Source organism: Rattus norvegicus, chromosome 2, assembly GCF_036323735.1.
Source record: "Rattus norvegicus strain BN/NHsdMcwi chromosome 2, GRCr8, whole genome shotgun sequence".
Taxonomy (NCBI): domain Eukaryota; kingdom Metazoa; phylum Chordata; class Mammalia; order Rodentia; family Muridae; genus Rattus; species Rattus norvegicus.
The window spans coordinates 188,696,117-188,718,683 of NC_086020.1; the positions used below are offsets into that span (position 1 = coordinate 188,696,117).

General features: G+C 42.9%; 1 protein-coding gene across 2 annotated transcripts; it reads right to left on the reverse strand.

The window, feature by feature from the left end:
- Positions 1-1,552: 1,552 nt before the first annotated feature.
- Positions 1,553-21,025, reverse strand: Hsd3b5 (hydroxy-delta-5-steroid dehydrogenase, 3 beta- and steroid delta-isomerase 5). Of its 2 annotated transcripts, NM_012584.2 has the most exon segments (4): positions 1,555-3,129; positions 5,437-5,601; positions 12,790-12,984; positions 20,869-20,902. In NM_012584.2, coding segments are annotated over 3 exon segments (1,122 nt in total). In that variant the 5' UTR covers positions 12,935-12,984; positions 20,869-20,902; the 3' UTR covers positions 1,555-2,317.
- Between the last annotated feature and the right edge of the window lie 1,542 nt (positions 21,026-22,567).

Here is a 22,567-nt window from a genome sequence, read left to right on the forward strand (position 1 = left end):
ATCCAGCCCAGTTCTTCTGCCCATGGCTTGGGTAGGCTTAGGCTGGTTCCTTCATCTCAGATCTTCAGAGTCCTCATTGGTAAATAGGGACTGGCTGGGAAAGATGATCACAGTCAGCACTGGTGGCACATATTGATCACTAAATGTAAAGTTAGGTCTGGGGCCTGTATAGACAGACCCTGAAGCAAGCACTGGACCCTGCGCACTGAGCCTGTGCCCACGAGAGTGTTCTCCTAATGATTGCATAGTGATTTCCAGACTCTGGCCAGTAAGGACGAAGTGCTGTAGAGACTTCCAAGGATTCTTCTGAGTTCATGGTCCGTGTCCATGACAGAATACCTACAGGCCAGAGGCACGCAGGTTTCTCCTGCAGGCCCCAGCAACCACACTGCCTGGGCTGAGTTCACTGTTGCAGGTCTCTGTAGTAATAGGTGAGGAGCCACTATGCTTGTCCCTGAGAGGGGGCTTTAAGGCTGCAGAGCAGGTTCATGGTAGTCTATAGTAGCCCAGAGTCCCCAGCCTTTGGAGACAGTGAGCATTCTCTTTGTAGTCAGTCCCAACCCCTTTCCCCCTACTCTTCAGGCCTCAGAAAATTGTATTCCAGGCCCACTACATTTATGTGAGATCTTGGCTGTTAAAAACAGAAGGGACTTTCGGGCTGGTAGTGTACATCTTTAATCCCGGCACTTGGGAGGCAGAGACTGATGGAGCTTTCTGAGCTCAAGGCCAGCCTGGTCTACATAGCAAGTTCCAGGGCAGCCAGGACTATATAGAGACCGGGAGAGACTGGGGCAGGGAGGGGGGACTTCTCATTCTCTCCAGAGCTCGTCCATACTATGCAAAGTACGGCCATCCCTGAAGTCAGTTCCATTATCTGCAACCATAGGTACATCACACTTACACCTGTGAGTAAGCGCTTCCCTTATCCTATGACCTCAGACTGCAGAATCCAGGGGAAAGAAAAAAGAGGTTTTCCTTGAACGGGGCTGCTGCCATTCTTTCTGGGCCTTTACTGCCCCCTTGTGATAGTTTGCATGTACTGTGTGGCTCTTGTTTGAGCTCTGCCAACCTCTATGTCCAGGTTGTCCGCAGCATTCTAAGGCTTATCCAGCCAGATACACAAACCAGTTCATTCTCCTTTCTCTCCGCGCACCCTTGCTAGAGCTTGAGAGGCTGCTTTCCTCTGAGAAACGGGCCCAGTGGATCAATGAGGGATTTGAGTAGGCTAAAAATCAAGATGTAAATTTTTCTTGTTCCCCACCAGTCCCGTTTCCTTCTGAGCTTGTGGAAGGTGTTCCGTTTCCCCAGGGCAGATAGGCACCCACGCTGTGCAAGGTGCCTGGGGATGTATGTGCTGCAGCTGTCAGCGGCCCACAACCTGGATGTCCAGGGATGAACTCCACTTGAGCCATCGCTGGGGACTCCTGAGGATTCCCCTTCCCTTTACAGACTGCATGCTGGAGCTATGACCTCACTGACTGCCCAACACACAGAATTTACAGATGGAGGAGGAGTCAAGACACAAATGTGTAACAAACTGTGGCTACAAATCTCCCTTGGAATTTAGTTTTATTCCCAGAACCAGACAACTCTTCTTTTTTATACCATAGAACATTGTCCAATAAGCGAAAATAAGGTTTCTTGGTATGACAGGGGCAAAGAAAGGCAGATTCTTTCCAGATGGTCTCTTGGTAAATGAGAAACAAAGTGGATTTCCTACTCTGTTCACACCCTATGTGAAATGGTGATGCTCTCTCTCTCTCTCTCTCTCTCTCTCTCTCTCTCTCTCTCTCTCTCTCCTTCCTTTCCTCCCTCCCTCCATCCCCTTTCCTCCCTTCCTCCCTCCCTCTCTCGCTCTTGCTCTCACTCTCGCTCTTGCTCTCTTGCTATTGTAGTGATCAGGAAAGTACTCTCAGGTTTGGTTTGCTATATAGAACTTCAGCATGGTTTTGCCTCCTGACTCTAGTGTGGGAGCTCAAGCCCCACCTACAAACATTACTTCCTATAAACATTACTTAATATGGGGTAAGTAAGAAAGAAGAAGTTTTGATGCCAGCTGAGATCCTACTTCTGTTTGTGATACCACATGGCAGGTGAATGAACACCCAGGTGTCACAAGAGGCAGGCAGTTTTATTCCTTCTACATGATGTCCCCTGCACCTTGTTCAGGTGACTGGGCCAGTGACTCTTAAGGTTTCTGGTGACCTGAAGACCAGTTGGAGAGTGTATAAAATAAAACTGTAAGAGTTGGATTATTTCTGAGTTCCTGGCTGGAGGACGGGGTAACACCCGGGGCCATGTCCCTGCCCTCTTCCCATCATTGAGACTTTGTGTCCAGTGTCTCCCTGTGTTGCTCCACTAGTGTCCCGATCCACTCTGAGGTTTTTTGCTTGGCTTCCTCCCAGCTGACAAGTGGCTCATAGCCCAGATCTCTCTGAGCTTTTTTGTAGGAAATGGTAAACACGCTATTTAAGATCGTGACCATGAAGCGGTTAAAGGGTGGCCTATAGTTGTAAAATGGACGCAGCAGGAAGCTCACAGTTTCCAGCAGGAAGGCAAGCCAGTAGAGCAGGGGCAGAGGAAGGCTCCAACTGGAATCAAGGCAGAAGCCCCATTCTTTGCTCAGGGTATAATTTAAATCATCATAGCTTTGGTGAGGGGTGTCATCTGAGATGTAGTAGAACTGTCCTTGGATGCTTTGTGACTTCTCGGGGTCTCGAAGGCCCCTGGCAGCCAGAATGTGTGCCCAGGCTGCATTACCCACATACACTGGGTTGGCTATGGAGAATGTGGCATGTCTTTTAATTATGCTGTTGTTCTTGAGTGCTGTATTTACCATGGTTGAAATGATTTGGCTTTCTTCCCCATAGATGAATGGGAGTCTTAAGGCACACGTATGCAAAGTGCCACCATTTTTCAGGATGCTCCCATTGGCTGCCAGCACTGCCTTCTCGGCCATCCTTTTGCTGTATGGGTATGGATTTGACCATGTGCTTTCACGATGCTCTTCCTCACGGTCGTTCAGGATGGTCTCCTTGTAGGAGTTTGGTCCAGCCACACCTGTTGAGCTGCTGTAGATGAAGGCTGGTACGCTGGCTTCCACACAAGCATCCAACAGGAGCTGAGTACCTGCTCATAGGAAGCTCACTATCAGTGCTAGGAAATAGGACAAAGGGCCCACTGTGGCCATGGGGTCGGAATCATCTCCACCCCCAACTCCAGTGGAGGAACGACTGCAGACCTAATGTCTCCTCACCTGATCTTGACTCAACGTACCATTCTATAGCCACAGAATAACCCCAAAATTAATAGAGGTGACACATAGATTCTGGAATTGAGGGATTTCCAGATTTATAAATTGAGGTTTCCTAATTTATAAAGTGTTCTCTCTCTCTCTCTCTCTCTCTCTCTCTCTCTCTCTCTCTCTCTCTCTGTTGGTCTGTACTTCTTTCTAATACTAGAGATCAAACCTAGGCTTTTCCATGTTAGCTAAGGCCCTGACCCCTGAGACACTGTCCTAATTAGCTTTCTCCTGCTGTGATGAACACCATGATCAAAGCGACTTGGGGGAGGGAAGGGTTTCTAGGGCTTATTTATCTAAATCACAGTTCATCACAGAGGAAAGTCATTGCAGTAACCAAAGGCAGAAGCCACATCCCGTGACACTCATTCCCTTGGCTGCTCACCTTGCTCACATATATAACCCATGTCCTCCTGCTCAGCCTTGACACAGCCCAGTGGGTGCTGTCATATCCATTCCACTCCTCTCATATCCATCATTAATCAAGAAAATAATGGACATAAACACCCGCATGCCTATCTGATGAAAGCAAGTCCTCAGTTTCGGGTCCTTCTTTCTAGGTGACCACCATGTGTCAAGCTGACACAAACGAGCCAGCATTTTCACTTGGAAAAGTGTGTCCCTAGATTTTTTTCTGAAAAGCGTTCCGTTATGTGCTCTAAAAACTGACATCAATACGTTAGTCTGGGGACATTGCTCAGTGATTGACACTTTGCCTTGATCCCCAGAAACAACAAAAATTGATTTAAAAAAGATTCCCTCACGAAATAAAAGCAAAAGGTCGTCATGAATTTCATTTCATTAAAGGACAGTGGGTTTTTAATTCAAGAATGCAGAGTACCATGGTGTCAGAGGAAGTTCAGAATCTTCATTATACCCTCAGGTGTATTGCCCATAGTGTATGGGCAATATGTATTTTTATTATATCTTACATTCCAGATAAAGTCCTAGTATATAGCCCAGACTGAGTTTGAAGGCACGATTGTCCTGATTCAGTGTCCGGAGTGCGAGGACTACAGATGTGTACCGCTACATCTGGGCATGCAGTATACTCTCAACATAAGACATTGAAGGCTGGCGTGCTGTTCTCATGAAGTAAGAATTAATACAGAAACGAGAATCGGGTTACCCATAGCACCACCCTACAGAGAGGATGAGAGCGAGAGCAAGAGCAAGAGCGAGAGCGAGAGCGAGAGCGAGAGCGAGAGCGAGAGCGAGAGCGAGAGAGAGAGAGAGAGAGAGAGAGAGAGAGAGAGGCAGCTATGCAGAACTAAAGGTAATCCTTGTAGTTTGGTTATGGGCATACCTAAATAATTAGTTGATTTAGAAAAAGAACCCAGTCACTTTGTTTGGAGGTCATGTCAAGGATGTGGCAGGCGGGACCTTGGAATATATTGATGCTACAACGACTCATGTCAGCAGTCAGGGTGGTTATTTTATCTGGTAAAGTCCTTTATCTAAGGTTGAATGGAAATCTACATTCTGAGGCATTAAACGTTTAGGGATGGGGATCTAAGGAAGAGAGACATTAGCTCTGCCTAGCTCCATCCAAGAGTAGACTAATGCTGATCTGAAGAGATGATATTGGGGAAATTGGAAAACAATTGCAGTTAAGAAAACAAACTACTCCCCCCCCACCCCTAGGCAGATCATATAGAGCAGCATTAGAGGCTCTCTATGGAGGAAAAGGGTCAGTGTCTGGTCCATAGTGTCAGTGGGTGGACGGACATCCAGAATTTGGAAATGCAGTTCCGTCACTTTGGTATGGAGAGGCAGGAGAACTTTTCTGGCAGTTGGAGGGTTGTGGTGGTGGCCTTATAACCTTTCAGTCCTCCTGATTCCCCCTGGGGTCACTGTTTCTTCCTCTCTTCGCCTGGTTTCTTCTTTAAACACTAAGGATAACAATCCTGAGTTCTGCCAGCTGGGGTGTTGATCAGGTGATCTGACCTACCCAGGGCACAGCAGGCATCCCATGGTTGGCCCTTCCCTTTCTGTCCTAATCCTGTGAGGTGACCCTAATTTTCCCACTTGCTCCAATTCTTCTTCCAAATCTTCCAAAGTAGGGGCTCCTCCCCGCAACCTGTCTTATGGTTTTAATTTTCCAACCTTCTCCATATCTTCCTTGGATGTTGTACCTTTCACATTGACATCTAGGATGGTCTGCCTGGGCAGGAAGCCTGCGATATCAAGGGCAGCAGCGGTGTGGATGATGACGGACATGCCCTGGCACGCTCTCCTCAGGAACTGGGCATCCACAATGTCTCCCCTCAGTACCGTCACCTTGGCTTTTGTCTGCAGCTCTGTGGACACAAAGCAGGTCCTTGAGAAGCTTTCTGCATGGGATGGAAATTTTCTGACACGGGTGTCAGTCACCTAGACCTTCAAGCGCAGTCATGGGGAGAGGCCTTTCTCCTGAAGGAAGCACAAATGCTCAAAAGCCAGAATGCAGCATCTGTAGGGCAGGAGGAAGCATCTATTTCCACCCCAGCCCTTTGTAGAAAATGTATCTGAGCAGTAAGATGCCATTCGTGCTTTATACATAGTCAGAGAGTCATGGGAAATCCCTACATTCATTAAAGCAACTGGAGAGATGGTGGCACTCAAATGTAAGGAGGGAGACTAGGATTTAATTGATAGGGAATGGGGAAATCCTGTGTGGATTTGAAGGAGAAACAGAGCCAGAGTCCTGCCTTGGGAAGGTGTAACAGTAGTCGGGGGGCTACACTGCACAGGTGTGAAGACATGAGAGAAATATGGACCAGCAACTGGATAATCAGATTATGTTCTCTGGAATTCCAGTAAGGAGGAACCAGAAGAAGGAGATCCAAAGATGCACATTTTAGCCTTGCCCCTGGTAGGTCTTGATACTTTCTCCGTCTGGGCTGTGTACAAATGAAGAGCTAGCTGAATTACAGAGAGGAAATAGGAGTCTCTGTGACAGACCCCAGAATGGGCTCCAACGATGGGTTTAGGTGAGCATTTCTTATCAGATAGGCAACATCCACCAGACCACACTGCAGGCTTGTAGCCTGTATCGGGAAATGTTTTACAAAAGGGTTTTCCACATTACTGCCGGCTACTCTATCCTGGTGGTCCTGAAATCTTTCCATCAGACTCACGAAATTCCCATGGCGGGTCGCTGCCACACCAGCCCCATGCCTCGACCGTCTATCTTGCAGTTAGCTGTCACAAATTTCCATAACGCGGTAAAATCAAAACTCTAGAGGCTTTTAATTTATCAGTCGGATTTATATCAGTAAATTCTCACCCCCACAAAACGTCCACACAATAAACTCAGAGCCAATTGATATTGATATAAACTGCTCACCTAGATAAGACAAATTTTCCTGTAATTATCCATCCCTTATAAGATGTTCAGAGCTACCCGTGGCTATTTAAAGCCACACGGATCTAGGGTCGTCCTTCTCTTCCTCCATCTTCCTTCTTTCTCCCCTCTCCATACTCTCTGTCCTGTCTTTAAATTCTCAGCCTGCCTTTCTTTTTCATGGCCCAAGCACAGGACTTGCCTTACCTTGTGCCTGTCCTCACCTGCATTTAGACATCAACCCACAGTAGCTTGTGGTACTAGATACATCAGTATCTTCCGGTTCCTCAGAAATCTGTTGAAACTAGCAATCACAATGTCACCCAAATTACCTCACAAAATTAACACGCATCCATGCAGCCTGTTCCACTCCCCACACTGGCAGGAACTTTATATTTTGCACAGGATTTTCTTAATCTTCTCTTTCCTTTCCCAGCTGTCTCATGATCCCTGGGATTCTTTTTTTAAAAGAATATTTTTATTGGATATTTTTTATTTGCATTTCAAATGTTATCCCCTTTCCCGGTTTCCTGTCCATAAATTCCCTCCCCTCCCCCTCCTTCTATGAGGGTGTTCCCCCACCCAACCACCCACCCCTTCCCACTTCCCTGCCTTGACATTCCCTACACTGGGAGGGGTGGTCAAGCCTTGGCAGGACCAAGGGCTTCTCCTCCCATGGATGCCCAGCAAGGCCATCCTGTCCCTGGTATAGGTTGAGCGACCACAGAAGGCTACAGGAACAAGCCTCGGGACACAATCTGCCCAGTGAAGGCTCGGTTGTTCCTCGGGCTCCTTCCATGTTCGCTTCTCCATGAACTCTAAGGCCAAGGCTGGCTATTTTGCATCAACTCTTCTGACACCGTGACTAGGAAAATCCTCATGAAAGGAAACATTTAATCGAGGTTGGCTTAGTTTCAGAGAGTTTGTCCATTATCATCATGGCGGGCAAGCAGGCAGACATGGCACTGGCAGAGCCTTGACTTCTGTGTCTTGATCCTCAGGCAGCAGATGGAGACTGCCTTCCACACTGGGCCTAGCTTGAGCACATAGGAACCCCAATCCTGCCCTATAGTGATATACTTCCTCTAACAAGGCCACACCTCCTAATAGTGCAACTCTTTATGGGCAAGCATTGAAACACACGCATCTGTTGGGACCTGTTCCTACCATCACAATGGAGAAAAGCCTTCTGGGAAGGAGGCAGATATTAGGACAAGGGTCTGTTTCTGTATACTCTGTATTTCCTCTTCTCTTCTTTCAGCTGGCATTATAAAGACTGCATCAAAAGAGTAGCTGTGACAAGGTAGTTGGAGCCAGGTTCCAGAGTGCAGTGGACTCAAACGTAAGTCCTTTGGGTGTCCTGGGATACCAGGAGGGAACTTCTTGGGTTCTTGAGGTAGAGATAAATCTCCTACTCTGCTCAAGACACCATGGGCTTGGCAATTGTTCCAACATGCCATTTCATGGAACTGATGTTATGCTGTGATCTGCAGTAGACGGAGATGGAAAGAAAAGCTCCCAGATGCCATCCTTTTAAAGGACAGAGGATGCTGATAGATTTCCTGGACCCAGACCCATATTTGCCTTATTCTAGTTGCAGCATCTAGGGGAAGTTCTTTAACATCCCTGTTGTCTTCCTACCTGAAGGGTCAGAAGATGAAGTTACCTTCGTTAACTGATCTCATGGGGTGGTGGCTATGGGATTTTCATCATCAGGATGTCTCACAGAGAGTACACTGGAAGTGTCCTTTGCTGCTACTGAGAGGAAGGAGCCTAAGCTGGGAAAACTACAGGACAGTGTTGTAGGCAAGCTAGCAGTTTCATCATTTAGGATCCATGTGGGAGGGCCTTTCCCATGGTGTGTGATCCGTAAGGAAGCAGGCTGAGCAAGCCATGAGAGTGAGCCAGGAAGCAGTGTCCCCTCCTCACCTCACCCCCACCATGGCACCTGCATCAGCTCCTGCCTTTAGGTCTCTACCCTTTTCATGTTCCTGTCATGGCTTCCTCCACTGATGAACAGTGATGTGGAAACTTCAGCCAAACAAACCCTCTCCTTCCCATGTTTTTGGTCACAGTGTTTCATCACAGCAAGAATAAACTAAGACAGATTATGTTTCCTTTTTCCTTTTTTATTTTTCTTTTGTTTGCCTTCCTTGATACAGGGTGCCTAGGTTACTTCTAAGGAAGTTAAAATACTAAACATCAGAAGACAGAAATTTAATATTTATATATTGGACATTTTGTTGTATGAGACAAAGGCTAAGAACTAAGTGTGGGGAGAAAATGTGATATGTTGTAAGTATGTGTAAGGAAAATTATAAAATAGGAAAATGTCTCCAAGCAAAGGGAGAGATAGTGGTTTCTTTGTTTGTTTGTTTGTTTGTTTGTTTGTTTGCTCTAAAGATAACTGTGTTCCCAAATTAGGAGAGAGAGAGAGGACCCAGAGTGATAGAAACATTTGGACGACCTGTCCAAATGGCTTGAGAAAGCTGCAAAAATAGTTTCAGAAAGGCATGAGACGTCTTGTAGGAGGCACAGATGTCCTTGTGCTCATGCACAAGCACTAGGGAAACCTGGAATGTGGGCACAGGGAAGGGATGTATAGCCAGTTATCTGCCCAGAAGGCTGGGAGTGGCTATGCACTTGAGCCTGTTGAATTTTGTAAAATCTTTATGGCCTGAGACTACATTGGACCCTCCCCCAGACTCTTATCATAAGACTGTTTATCATGATTAATCTGTAGCTTTATGGAAGGCATCACACGGACTTTACAAAGGTTTCCATGTGGCCGTGTCTGATATTTATTTAGCCTACTTTATTCCTCAGGGGGGTTGATGTAAGGTTCATTGTATACATGGTACTGAGTAAATTATCACTAGGAATATTTTCACCAAATTGTGTTATGCTTAAATACACTAAAATTAAACCACTCTCGGGCCAGACTCCAGAAACTTGAACCAACACCTACTATCTAGTTGTGTTGAATCAAATGGCCTTCCTGTGCCTCATGGATTGTCACACTTTGGTCTTCGTGGTCCAAGCGACCCCTGTGACTTCCCGACAGATGCATATGAGATCAAACAGTGCTGACTTCTGTAGACATTGAAAGAACTTTAGCTCTGTATTCAGACCTTAGATTCTTCACTTTCAAAATGAGTTTTCCCAGTAATAAAATTGCTTTGACTTCAACCTCCAGTACTGGGGAAAAAAGCCCAAAACATGCTGAGGTTTTTAATCTCATCTTAGTGGAGAACTGACAGTTCCCTTTCTCTCTGCTCTCTCCGGTGCAGGTGGCCAATCCAGCTTCAGCCGTCTCTTGTTCTTTGTGCTTTTTCTTTCTTTCTTTCTTTCTTCCTTTCTTCCTTTCTTTCTTTCTTTCTTTCTTTCTTTCTTTCTTTCTTTCTTTCTCTCTCTCTCTCTCTCTCTCTCTCTTTCTTTCTTTCTTTCTTTCTTTCTTTCTTTCTTTCTTTTTTCCTTCCTTCCTTCCTTCCTTTCTTTCTTTCCCTCTTTCTCTCTTTCTTTCTTTTTTATGTTCTTGTGAAGTGTGTGTGTGTGTGTGTGTGTGTGTGTGTGTGTGTGTGTGTGTTGGGTAATTTTTTACCAAATACTTTAACTTTTTCTATATTTTCTAAACTAAAAATTAAATTCTTTTTACTTTAGAAAATTATTTATCCATTTTTGTGTTTTGTGCATTGATGTACTACCTGCATATATATATGTACATGCGTGTACCTGCTTGTGTGTGTGTGTGTGTGTGTGTGTGTGTGTGAAGGTCTTGGGCCCCTAGAGCTGGAGTTGCAGACAGTTATTTGCTGCCATATTGGTAAATTGAACCCAGGTCCCATGAAGAGAATTCAGTGTTCCTAACCACTGGGTCATCTCTCCAGCCCCTAAACCCTTTTGATTATTTTGGGATTTCAGAAGGTCCTTCACATCCAAGGGGTGTGTATATTAGACCTCTATTGGAGCATATGCATTTGTATTGTAAGGGTTTTAAGTCTCAGGATATCTAATATGTTTGAATATATATTATCAGTTATAATTCTAGTATAACATTACTACATGCTTTAAAAATACTCAAATCTATTATTTTATAATTTCCTTAAAGAAAAAAAATGAATTTTATGAAAAATATAGGGGTTTGGTTCTCAAAACTACTGTAAAAATAAAATTTTTGTTCTTATTGTGTGCGTGAGCGTGTGTGTGTGGTTTCTTGTAAAATTTCGCAACTGTTGTTCCTCAAAACTCTGAAGACTCTTACTTTTGACCCTACAATACTGGCCCAGTACCTTGAGATACTAATCATTCCTACAAACATATGAAATTAAACTAGACAATATGGACAATATGCCATGAACCAATCATGCCCTGTCTCAGGAATTTTCTCAGGCTCACTTTTACAGCCTTTTGTCTCTGGGAAAGCTAGCCAGTTATCTGTTCTTATCAGTATAATCCAATAGACGGTTTGTGGCTAATGGGATGGTGGTGATGGTGATGAATTGGTCTTGGGCCCTGTGTGGCTTTCCTGAAATAAAATTTGAGAGCTTGATCAGACAATCCACTTGCTTTCCTTCTTTGTGTCTCCTGTCCTCCATTTTTTTTCTTTTTTTTTTCAGAGCTAGGGACCGAACCCAGGGCCTTGGGCTTGCTAGGCAAGCGCTCTACCAGTGAGCTAAATCCTCAACCCCTGTCCTCCATTTTTTTGTCCCCTCCCCAGGTCTCTGCTGAACCCCTGCAGGTCAGAGCAAAAATGAAATCCAGACAAATGTGGACAGAGAACCACTCTTTCTAAACCTCAAGTATATCCTAAAGAGTTTGGACACTGACTTGTGATTTGAATGAGAACAAGCTAGTAGGTTCATATCTCTGAATACCTGGTCCCAAGTTGCTGGGAAGGATAGGAGGTGTGGCCTTTTTGGAGTATGTGTGACATTAGAGGTAGCCTATGAGGCATCTAAAGACTTGAATCATTCCCAGATGGTTCTCTGCCTTGTGGTAAAGGATATAGATACGAAGTCTTGGCTACTGCCACCATGCCATGCCCATCTGCCTGCTGCCATGCTCCCTGCCACAATGATCATAGGCCCTAACCTTCTGAAACTGAAAGTCCTCAATCTATAAATGGCCTTGCACAGTGTCTTATCCTAGCAACAGAAAAGTAACTAAGAAACGCCTCCATTACCTTCCTTCTTCATAGGACCTAGTCAGATCACCTCCATGATTAGGTTCATCTCAGTAAGATGGGACAATCGAAGTCAAATGACAGGATATATGATAGATTGTTTGTTCCAGACTCAACCTGACAAAGCCAAGGGATGGGTGGGTGGGATCCAAGCCTTGGGTGTAAATGAAGTCTGGAGAGTATGGAGGAAGAGGTGGCTTCATAATGGTCTCCCACTGGGAGCTGAGGTCTTTCCACAGCTACCTCCACAGAAGGCTGTGAGAATGGAGTAGCTGGGAACCTGCGCCATCAACTCAGTGCTTGCCCTTGGCCTGAGGGTGGGGATAGAAAACAGGAAAACAATAAAATACCTTCCAGCAAAGCACTCAGTCACTTTCTTTGCAAGTAAATGGCAGAGAGGAGGAACGATGGGAAAGACATTGGAGGATTCCTAATGACACGTATGAAGTCCTACTGGCCCTCACTGTGTGCTCTCTAATCTCCCTCTCCCCGTCTTCACTCCCCTCCCTACAGCCTTCATAAATGTACCTTAAGATTATAAGCACTTCCTGCTATGAGTCACAGGCTCTCTCTAGTCTTAAATAAAAACAAAACACGAAGCAGATTAGGAATATCCAACAGAGACAGGGACGCACTGCCGAGGTCTCTAGGTTAATAATCTCTTGTTAGTATTGCACAATATTTCAAATATTGATAAGTCCAGTCCATTTAGGACATAAAACAGCTTCCAGGAAAGGAGTAAACTGATCTGCAGTGTCTGAATAGGAGAGAGACCTGAAAGCCCAGGGCCTGCCCATGAGCATGTTCTCTAGTTTTGCCTCAGACCAGAGTCCACTTTTCCATTTATGGAGTACCTTTTGTGCTGTGCCAACTGTGACTATTCCTTGTGAGGGTGTTTAAGTACCTACCTGTTTTTTATTTGGTTGACAAGCAAGCCCTCCCCACACCGAGTCTGCGTTCACCAGGCTCTATGCCACTTACTGGACAGTTCCTCTTTGTGTTTTGGACTGAAGGTCCTATACAGGACTCTGACCTCCTGCAGCTCTTTCTCTTGCACCAACATTTGGACAATCCTCTGGCCCAGAAATCCTCCTGCTCCTGTCACCAGGCAGCTCCACCCAGGCATGGTCAACACAGGAAGCAGATAGTTGAGAGAACAGTAGATGTGTGGTGGTCCTGTGGAGTGGTTCAAGGTGTTCAGAGTCATGGAAATCCTGCTATGTTTACATAGTAGAAAAAATGTCCTGAAGCTAATTCTCACACATTTCTCTCATAAGACATCACTTCTCTGATCCCAAATCTTGTGGGATGTTCTCTAAGAAGTAAAAACAAAACAAAACAAACAAAACCAAAACCAAAACAAAAATCCCATTTGTATTGGTCAGCACATGTGTAATCTCTATCTTAGATCAGCTCTGTCACTGAGCACTGCATCAGACTGTGCCAAGGTTGTCCCTCTCACCTTAGATGCTAGTTAACAAACTGCATTGTCTTACCTGTGCTCACCTCTCACACACGTGAGCTCTACAAACCCTCACTACATTGCTTAGTTCCTTCAGTTTCAGAGCCCTGACTTCAGAAACACAAGTTCACATTTATCAGCTTCTTATGAAGGATATAACAAAGGATACAGAGAAAGAGATGCACAGGCTGAGGAAAGAGAACGGAGAACATGGCTTCTATACCATTGTTTGATGTACCAGCCTCTAGGAATGTGTAACTGTTCAGCTACAAACAAGCTTAGGAGCCTGGGCCCTTCTTTGTCAGTTAACAATGAGGACAATGTTTAATAGTTTACTGAAGGCAATTCTCCAATAGAGGTTTCTTCTTTCTATGTGACTCTGGGTTATGTCAAGAATACAACCAAGGCTAATCAACACCTAGCCAAAGAGTGTTCTTTCAGTGTGTTAGATGCAGTAATTTTGTTATCGTTTTTAAATCCTTCTCTTAGTGTCAACTTCTTTGTATGCCTTACAGTTAACTGCAGTGCACGTACATGCTCATCGGAAGGAAATATTATTTCATGGGATAACCTGATGCTTGTTTATTTCTTTGTCTAGATTGACCATAGTAGGCGAATCAATGGCCTTATGATAAAACTCTGTAAGGCGTGTTCAAGCTACAGCTCTTAGGTCCATGTGGCCAAGAATAGCTATGAATGCAGCCCAACACAAAATTGAGAACTTATTTAAAACGTTTAGAAAATTTCATGCCATTTTGTGACTCCATTATGAGGTTCTTGACTGTGAACTTCATAGGTGACCAAGTATGAATGCCATTTCAAAAGGTGGCACATACTTGCATGGAAAGAGCTCCCAGCTTGTTGGTGGTGGATGTCCACACGGAGCCCAGAGTAAGTCCTACATGATTGTATTATAGAGAGCCTTTTTCTACAAGGGCAGCAGCATTGGGTGTAGAAGGAATGCACATATGTCACACTGGTTCATACCTAACATGCTTACTACATATTGCCTGAAAGTCGTGCATACATAGCTAGTACCTACTTAGGACTAGGTACATACTTAGGATTAGGTATGTGAGTATCTGCAATTACATATGTGTCTGTTTCTATAATTAAGAATAAGAGAGGTAACTATTATATAAGAAGTCCATTGAAAGATAACTGTGAACCATCCTTGCTATTCTATCCACCAAAACAAACAAATAGAATGAAAAAAAAAATCCCAAGAGAAGGCAAAAGAAACAGAGACCTGTTGGTTGGTATATGCCAAAATCCTGTAAAAATACTAAATCGGAAGCCATAATATGTATGCAAAGAATCTGTAGGCTAAAAAGAGAAGAAAGCATTTATACAAATCAAATAAAGTGAAATAAAAATAATCAGATGAAATTTTAAGAGAGGAAGAGCCCTGACAGGTATGAGACAAAGAACCCACAAAGATGCCATTCTGTAAGTCTTCCGTTGGCCAACTTCTGCTGGACATACATTCTGCCCTTAAGAGTAGTTTGCTCCCCCAGTGAGACTGCACTGGAGCAAACTAAATCCTTTGCACGTGGCCATCAAATGGAGATGGCTTCTGAGTTGGGAATGGGAGCGTATGGCCACTTCTTTCAGCTCTAGGACCCCGGTTGGTGCAGATCTGTGTAGGCCCTGAGCATGCTGCATTAGTCTCTCTGCGTCCCTAAGTCTGTGGATCATGTGGATTTAGAGGGCCTTGTTTTCTTGGTGTCGTCCATCCGTCTGGATCTTATGCTCATTTTACCTAGTCTTTCATGGGGATTCCTGCACCCTGAGGGGATTTGATGGAGACCTCCCACTTAAGACTGAGCGCTCCAAGTCTCTCACTCCCTGCACAGTGTCTGGCTGTGGCTCTCCTTACGTGTTCCCTCCATGCAGGAGGAAGCTTCTCTAATTGATGACTTAGCAAGGCACTGATCTATGAAGATATCAGAATGTTTTTGGGAGTCATTTTATTGGTACTTTTTTTCCCTTTCAGGAAAGTAATATTTAGGTTTTCTAGTCTGTGTTCTGGCCACCCAAGCAGTGCTAGGTGTGAGTTCCAGCTCATGGGAGTGGGACTTAAATCTTGTTCCTCTCACGAGCTCTTTGCCACTGCTGTACTAGTAGCATATGTTACAGGCAGGACATCATTGTAGATCCAAGGTTTCTGGTTGGTTTGGGGGCTTTCCTTTCTCCTTTGGTAGCAGAAGGACACAGTACAATGGGAAAGAAGCCAGAACAGAGGAATGAATGTTCTCTGCAGGCACCGGTTTGACGTCTCCATATTTAATGAGTTCTGTAGATGTTTTCTTCAGCAATGGTGCCTTGCTGTCAGTTTGTGGGGAGCAACCCACATCTTGGCAACAGCCTAAATTGTTCAGTAGTTCCTATGGGACACCTTTTGCCAACCATCAAGTTAGATTTGACCTGGTTCTGGTATTTGAAGCTTCAGATGGTAAGAATAGATATCCAGTGTGAGTTTGGTCTCCCCCATTATTTGTTGATTTTATTTAGACCACCTTCATATATATATATATATATATATATATATATATATAAATATGTATAATATATAAGATATATAATATATATATTGGCAAGCTTCTACTGTATTAGACATCCACACTCCCCCTCAAGTGGCCCTTAATTTAGCTCTCACCCTGAATTCCCCCCCTTCCCCTTCTTCCCTGTCTCTCTCACTGTAATCCTCTCACTCCAGTTTCTTCCCTTCATCCAACCATATTCGATTATTCCCTTTTCCTTCCCTAGGCAGATCTATCTGCCCATCCCCAAATGCCTTTCTGTATACCTAAGTTCTGTGGTTCTACAGATTGTAGTTTGGTTATTCATGACTTATCAGCTAATATCTACCTACATATAAGGGAACACATACTATATGTTTCTTTCTGGGTCAGAGTTAACTCACTCAGGATAATTTTTTTTTCTAACTCCATTGATTTCCCTACAAAATTCATGATGTCATTCCACCTCCCAGTGATTTTCCCACACTTTCATTATTCATTCACTTGGTTGATGGACATCTAACCTATTTCCAAATTATGACTGTTATCAAAGGAGTAGCACTCAACACGACCGAGGAAGTACCTGTGTGGTAGGATGAGGCGTCCTACCTCAAGAGTGCTATAACTGAGTCTTTATTTTAATTAATTTTTCACTTATATAAGTACAGTGTAGGTGTCTGCAGACACACCAGGACACCAGAAGAGGGCATCAGATCTCATTACAGATGGCTGTGAGCCACCATGTGGTTGCTGGGAATTGAACTCAGGACCTCTGGAAGAGCAGTCAGTGCTCTTAACCGCTGAGCCATCTCTCTTGAGGTAGATCAATTTCCATCTTTCTGAGGAACCCACACTGATTTCCCTATTGTTCTGTATTGTTTGTAAAAATTCGTACTCCTACCAGCAATGGTCTTACCCTGGTTCTACATCCTCACCAGCACGAGTTACCACTTGTTTTATTGAACTTAGCCATTCTGGCTGGTGCAATCTGAAATCTCAAGGTAGTTTTCTTCTGCATTTCTTTCCCAACTAGGGAAGAACAAGTTCTTTGAGTATTTCTTGGCCATTCCAGTTTCTTCTTTTGAGAATTCTTCACGCACACCTGTACCTCATTCCTAATTAGGCTGTTTTCTTGTTTGTTGAATTTTTTTTATATATTTTATAGAGGGATACTAGCCATCTATTGGGTATGTAGCTGGTAAAACCTTTTCCTATTTTGTATCCAGCAGCTTTGTCATAGTTCTGGTGTTCTTTGCCCTTTTGTTAATTATTGATCTTAGTGTCTGTGCAACAGTGTTCTGTTCAGAATGTGTTTTCCTGTGCCATCGAGTTCACACCTTTCTGCCATCTCTCTTCTGTCAACTTCAGTGTATTTTGATTTATTAGGAGTTGAGCTGGTTTTCTTTCTTTCTTTTTTTTTTTTAAACCGGGCTCTGTTTAGGGATCTGTGTGCATTCTTCTACATGCACCATCCAGTCTGACCAGTTCTAAATGTCAGAAAATGCTCTCTTTTTTCCAGTGTTTATTTCTGTATTCTTTATTAGGATTCAAATGTATATGAGTATGTGGATTGTGTCTGGGTCTTCAATCTGATTTCACCGATTGTGGATTGTGTCTGCTTTTGTTCCAATACCATATTTTATTTTTTCTTACTACAGCTCCATAATACAACTTATAATTGGGAATAGTGATATCTCCAGCAATTCTTCATAATTTAGGAATATTTTAAAGATCTCTGTTTTTTCTTATATATGTGTATTCAAATGAGGATCTTTGAAGAATTAAATTGAAGTTTTGATGGGGACTGCATAGCATCTGTAGATTGCTTTTGGTCGTATTACTATTGTTACTATGTTAATCCTACTGACCTATGAGCATGGAAGCCCTTCCCATCCTCTGATACCCTCTTCAATGTCTTATTGTTTTTTTATCATACAGCCTTCACTTGCTTGGTTAGAGTTACTCTAAGATATTTTATATTATTTCAGACTATTGTAAAGAATTTTGCTCCAATTTCTTTCTCTATTTGTTATTTGAATAAAGGATGCTATTTATTTTTGTGAGCTAATTTTCTGTTCTGATATTTGCTCTAAGTATTTATCAACTCTAGGAGTTTTTCCAGTGGAATTTTTCACATCACTTCAGCAGTCTGTTATATTATCTGCAAATAAAGACATTTTGACTTCTTCCTTTTAATATGTATCCCCTTGATCTCCTTCTGTTATCTTACTGCTCTAGCTGAGACTTCTAGTACTATATTGAATCGGCATGGAGAGAGTGGGGAAGCTTGTCCTGCTCCTGATGTTACTGGAGTTGCATTGAGTTTCTCTCCCTTTAAGTTGACATTGTCTGTGGGCTTGTAGCAATGTGTAGTCATTATGTTGAGGTTTGCTCCTTGTATCCCTGATCTCCCCAGAGCTTTTATCATGAAGGGGGTTGGATTTTGTCAAAGGCCTCTTCAGCATCTAATGAGATGCTCCTGTGATTTTTGACACTTTCAGTTTGTTTATATGGTGGCTTACACTTATTAATTTACATATGGTGAGCCGTCCCTGCATCTCCGGGATTAAAGCAACTTGATCATGGTGGATTATTTTTTTTTTATATTCTAGGATTCAGTTTGAAAGTATTTTATTGAAAAATTTTGCATCTATATTCATAAGGAAAAATTTTCTGTAACACTTTCTCTTTGTTAGGTCTTTATGTGGTTTGTGTATGAGGTAACAATGGCCTCATAAAATGAATTAGGCACTGTTCCTTCTGTTTCTGTGTTGTAGAATAATTTCAGAAATAATGGCATTAACACTATTTGGAAAGCCTGGTAGAATCCTTTGTTGAGATCATGGTTGTTAGTGACTATGTCTATTTTACTAGAGCTTATAGGTTTGTTGAAATTTCTTATATGATCCTGACTTAACTGTAAAACTCACTTAGTAAAACTGTCTCCTTCTCTTCTCTCTCTTTTTTCCCGTAGTGCTACCTTAAGTAGCCTCCTTTTTTCTTCTATCTGTTCTTTTTTTTCTTTTTTCTTTTTTCTTTCTTCTTCTTCTTTTTTTTTTTTTTTTTTTTTTTTTTTTTTTTTTTTTTTTTTTTTTTGGAGCTGGGGACCGAACCCAGGGCCTTGCACTTGTTAGGCAAGCACTCTACCATTGAGGTAAATCCCCAACCCCTATCTGTTCTAATGAGCTTATCTTGTCTTTGACTCATTCTGTCACATCTTTCTCTGATTCATCACTTTGTGTCCTTTTAATTAGTCACTTTCAAATATGGGTGCTTCCTTCTACAAACTAACTTTACCTTCATTGTTTTGGATTAAAGATGTATACTAAGCCCATATCTGTATTCTAGCCAGAAGGATTAAAGGTTTGTACTAAAGGCCGGGTGACACCGTCATTGCAGGCATGGTCCAGGAGGGACTAACTACTGTTTGAATAGTCAACTTGGCATCTTTTACATAATGCTAGTTTTCAGGCTTACACAATATAAGAGTTTCTGGGATCATGTAAGCTTTTATCTACATTTTAAAGAAAGACTGAGCTCAAGAGTAAAGTGTAGTTAAGGTTGGATTCCCTTTGGGAAACCCTGTGAGACTGATGCATAAGGCTATGATGGTGAAACATGGCCTGCAGTATACAGCCTAAAATGTAAGAAGTGTGTAAATATGGAGCAACTATAGAGAGATACCTAGCCAACAAGTGGAACCAGCTGGTCTGAGAGACCATGTGTGCTACCAATAGCAAAGCCGTAGAGCTAGGACTGCCCACCCCTGTTGGAACACACTGGACATGGAGGACAAAAATCTCTTTATGGACATTGACTCTTTCCTTCTTACCCTCTGCAAGTTCATGCCATACTCACTTTGGACAGACACACTTTAGGTATGAGCACAAGTTTTTGGTGTTAGGTCCTCAGGTACTCTACTGAAGTCTAGATAGACTTGTGGGATAATCAATAGGTTAGTGAACAACCACATTCAACTGTGAGAGGCGACCTGGATTAACCAGGATTTAACTCTCTTCAGACAGCTGGAGATTTTCTGCTAAGGGTAGCTCTAAGCAAGTCCAAGTGGTTGAAGATTTCTTCCTCTAGGGAATGGAATGTACTGTAGGAAGGGCTAGTCCTGAGGAAACCATGATGTAGATGGTTTGTTTTCAAGTGATGGTGAAGGATGCTTCTCTTCCTTACTGCTTCCCTTCCTCTTTCCCTTCCCCTAGCCAGTTTTCTTATTTATAGTATATTGATGGATTTTTCTACCATAGAGGCCCAGTGGATTTCTGTTTCCCAATTCTCATCATGATTATACAAATTGCTCCTTTTAAATTCTTGCATGAAATACTGTAAATTCACATGTATATTTGTATAAAGTATTCTGCCTCTTGCCTCATCTTTCCTCCTTCTGCCAGCTATTTGATAAAATCTGCTTATGCTGTACATGCATTTTCTGTCTACTCACTCTGAGTCACCTGCCTGGGCAAACACTGTTGATATAGAGGTTACGTATGACTTATCTTCACACAGAAATATGGGAAATGACACTCAACACATTTATAAGGGCAGTGCTCTTAGTCATGGATAAAGATATGGAGAGTTGAAGTGCGCAGCCTTGTATAGCAAGTGAGTATAGAGTGGAGATGTATGCATTAACAGAAGACACATCCTGTTACTGCTTCTAGTGGTAAATTCACACTCTTTACACATATTGAGAGCCAAATCTGAGATCCAGACCACTTCTCTTATCTCAGTCTCAAGCCTGTTTATCTCAAATATCCTTTTAGACCCTTTCCTCAGAAATATTGACCCTCCTTCACCCTTGTGATAGGGAGACAAGGCACAGAAAAGAGTTAAGGTTATTCAGTACATTTTTGTCCTTGACAGCCACTAAACAACCATTGCGAACAGAAGTTACTATTGCTTCTTTCTTGGTAGAAATCTATTCTACTGTGGGAATGACCACAGGAAGCTCATCCAAGGAAGTAGAAACCTCCCTACCACTCAGAGTATTCCTTATTCTGTATTGCTGATACAAAACAGCACAGTCAAAGCAACTTATAAAAGAAAGCATTTAATTGGACTTACGTTTTGTTTCCAAGGGTTGGAGACCCTGAAGGCAGGCACAGCTCCCTTCCTGATCTGGCAGCAGAGTACAGAGGGCAGTAGGATTGCTTGCAAGACTCAAAGTTCACCTTCAGTGATGTACTTCTCCAACAAGGCCATACCTCCTAAGGCTTCTGCAACATTTCCGCCAATAGGGACCACGGGTTTAAACATGTGAACATATGTGGGAGTTTGTGTCTAAACACCATGAACCTCTGGAGCTCCAGCAGGACAGCTTCAGCAGGGCCTCCTTAGTTATCTACTGGATGCATTAAGAGCCTTACAAAGGTTACTTTTGCTTACTCTCCCACTTGGGCTTCTCTAGTCTTATCTGCTAGGTAGGATAAGTCCCTAATTTGATGATGTTATTTGCTGATTCATTTTCTCTCTCTCTCTCTCTCTCTCTCTCTCTCTCTCTCTCTCTCTCTCGTTTTTCATGTGTAATTTTGGTTTTGCTAGCTATGTAGTTAATAAAAACTAGTCATTCAATACTGAAATTATGAATTCAATGGATCATTCCTCTATAGGGAACATGATTGATGTAGCTGTCAAATCAACAAGATGCTATTTTTGTTTTGAAGGCATCATTACGATATAAAGAGGGGTGTGTGTCTTAGTCAGTGTTTCTATTCCTGCACATACATCATGACCAAGAAACAAGTTGGGAGGAAAGGGTTTATTCAGCTTACACTTCCACATTGCTGTTCATCACCAAAGGAAGTCAGGACTGGAACTCAAGCAGGTCAGGAAGCAGGAGCTGATACAGAGGCCACGGAGGGATGTTTCTTACTGGCTTAGTTATCTTTCTTACGTTCTTACCCAGAAGTGGCAGCTCAGGGATGGTACCACCCACAATGTGCCCTTCCACCCTTGATCAAAAATTGAGAAAATGCCTTACAACTGGATCTCATGTAGGCGTTTCCTCAAGAGAGGCTCCTTTCTCTGTGATAACTCCAGCTTGTGTCAAGTTGATACACAAAACCAGTCAGTACAGGTGCGGGGGAGTTAGAGAAAGGAGTTCATTTGGTCATTGCACCCCCACCCCCTTTTGGCTGACTTGGGAACCTGACATGTGAGTTGGGATGATGGTAACCTCTTCCCATATAAACCTGGTCACTCATTCTGTGTGTGTAGAACAACAGGGGAGCAAATGCCTTGTGTATTCAGACCTCCAATAAAGTATTAACATGTAAAGGTTTTCTGTCCCTTTGTATTTTCTCTTCTTCTTCTTGTTTCTGATTGCAAAGAAAGCTCACTGTTCATGTTTGTTGGGAGTAACTTAATTTTAGCTGACTCTAACTCAATGTGGCATTTTGTAATTCTGAGATTGTTGGAAAAGAAATCAATGTATGAAAAAATGTTTAATGAAATCTAACCAACGAGAGGTTTGCCTAAGGAATTGTAATAGGCAAAACCTCTTACAGTTTAACAACTTTATTGGCAGATAATCTTAATTTGTTATACTATGTCACACATGCACTTGGACTCAATTTTTTATAAATATTTTATTGATTCTCTTACAATTTCATAGTATAGATTTTGATTGCATTCACTTGCATTTCACTCTCTTTAAATCCTCCCAGTTCCATCTCCATTAAACTTAAACAAAAAAAGAAGTGTTTGCTGGTAAGTAGATAGAGCTAAGAAAATCATCCCAAGTGAGGTAATCGAGACCCCAACA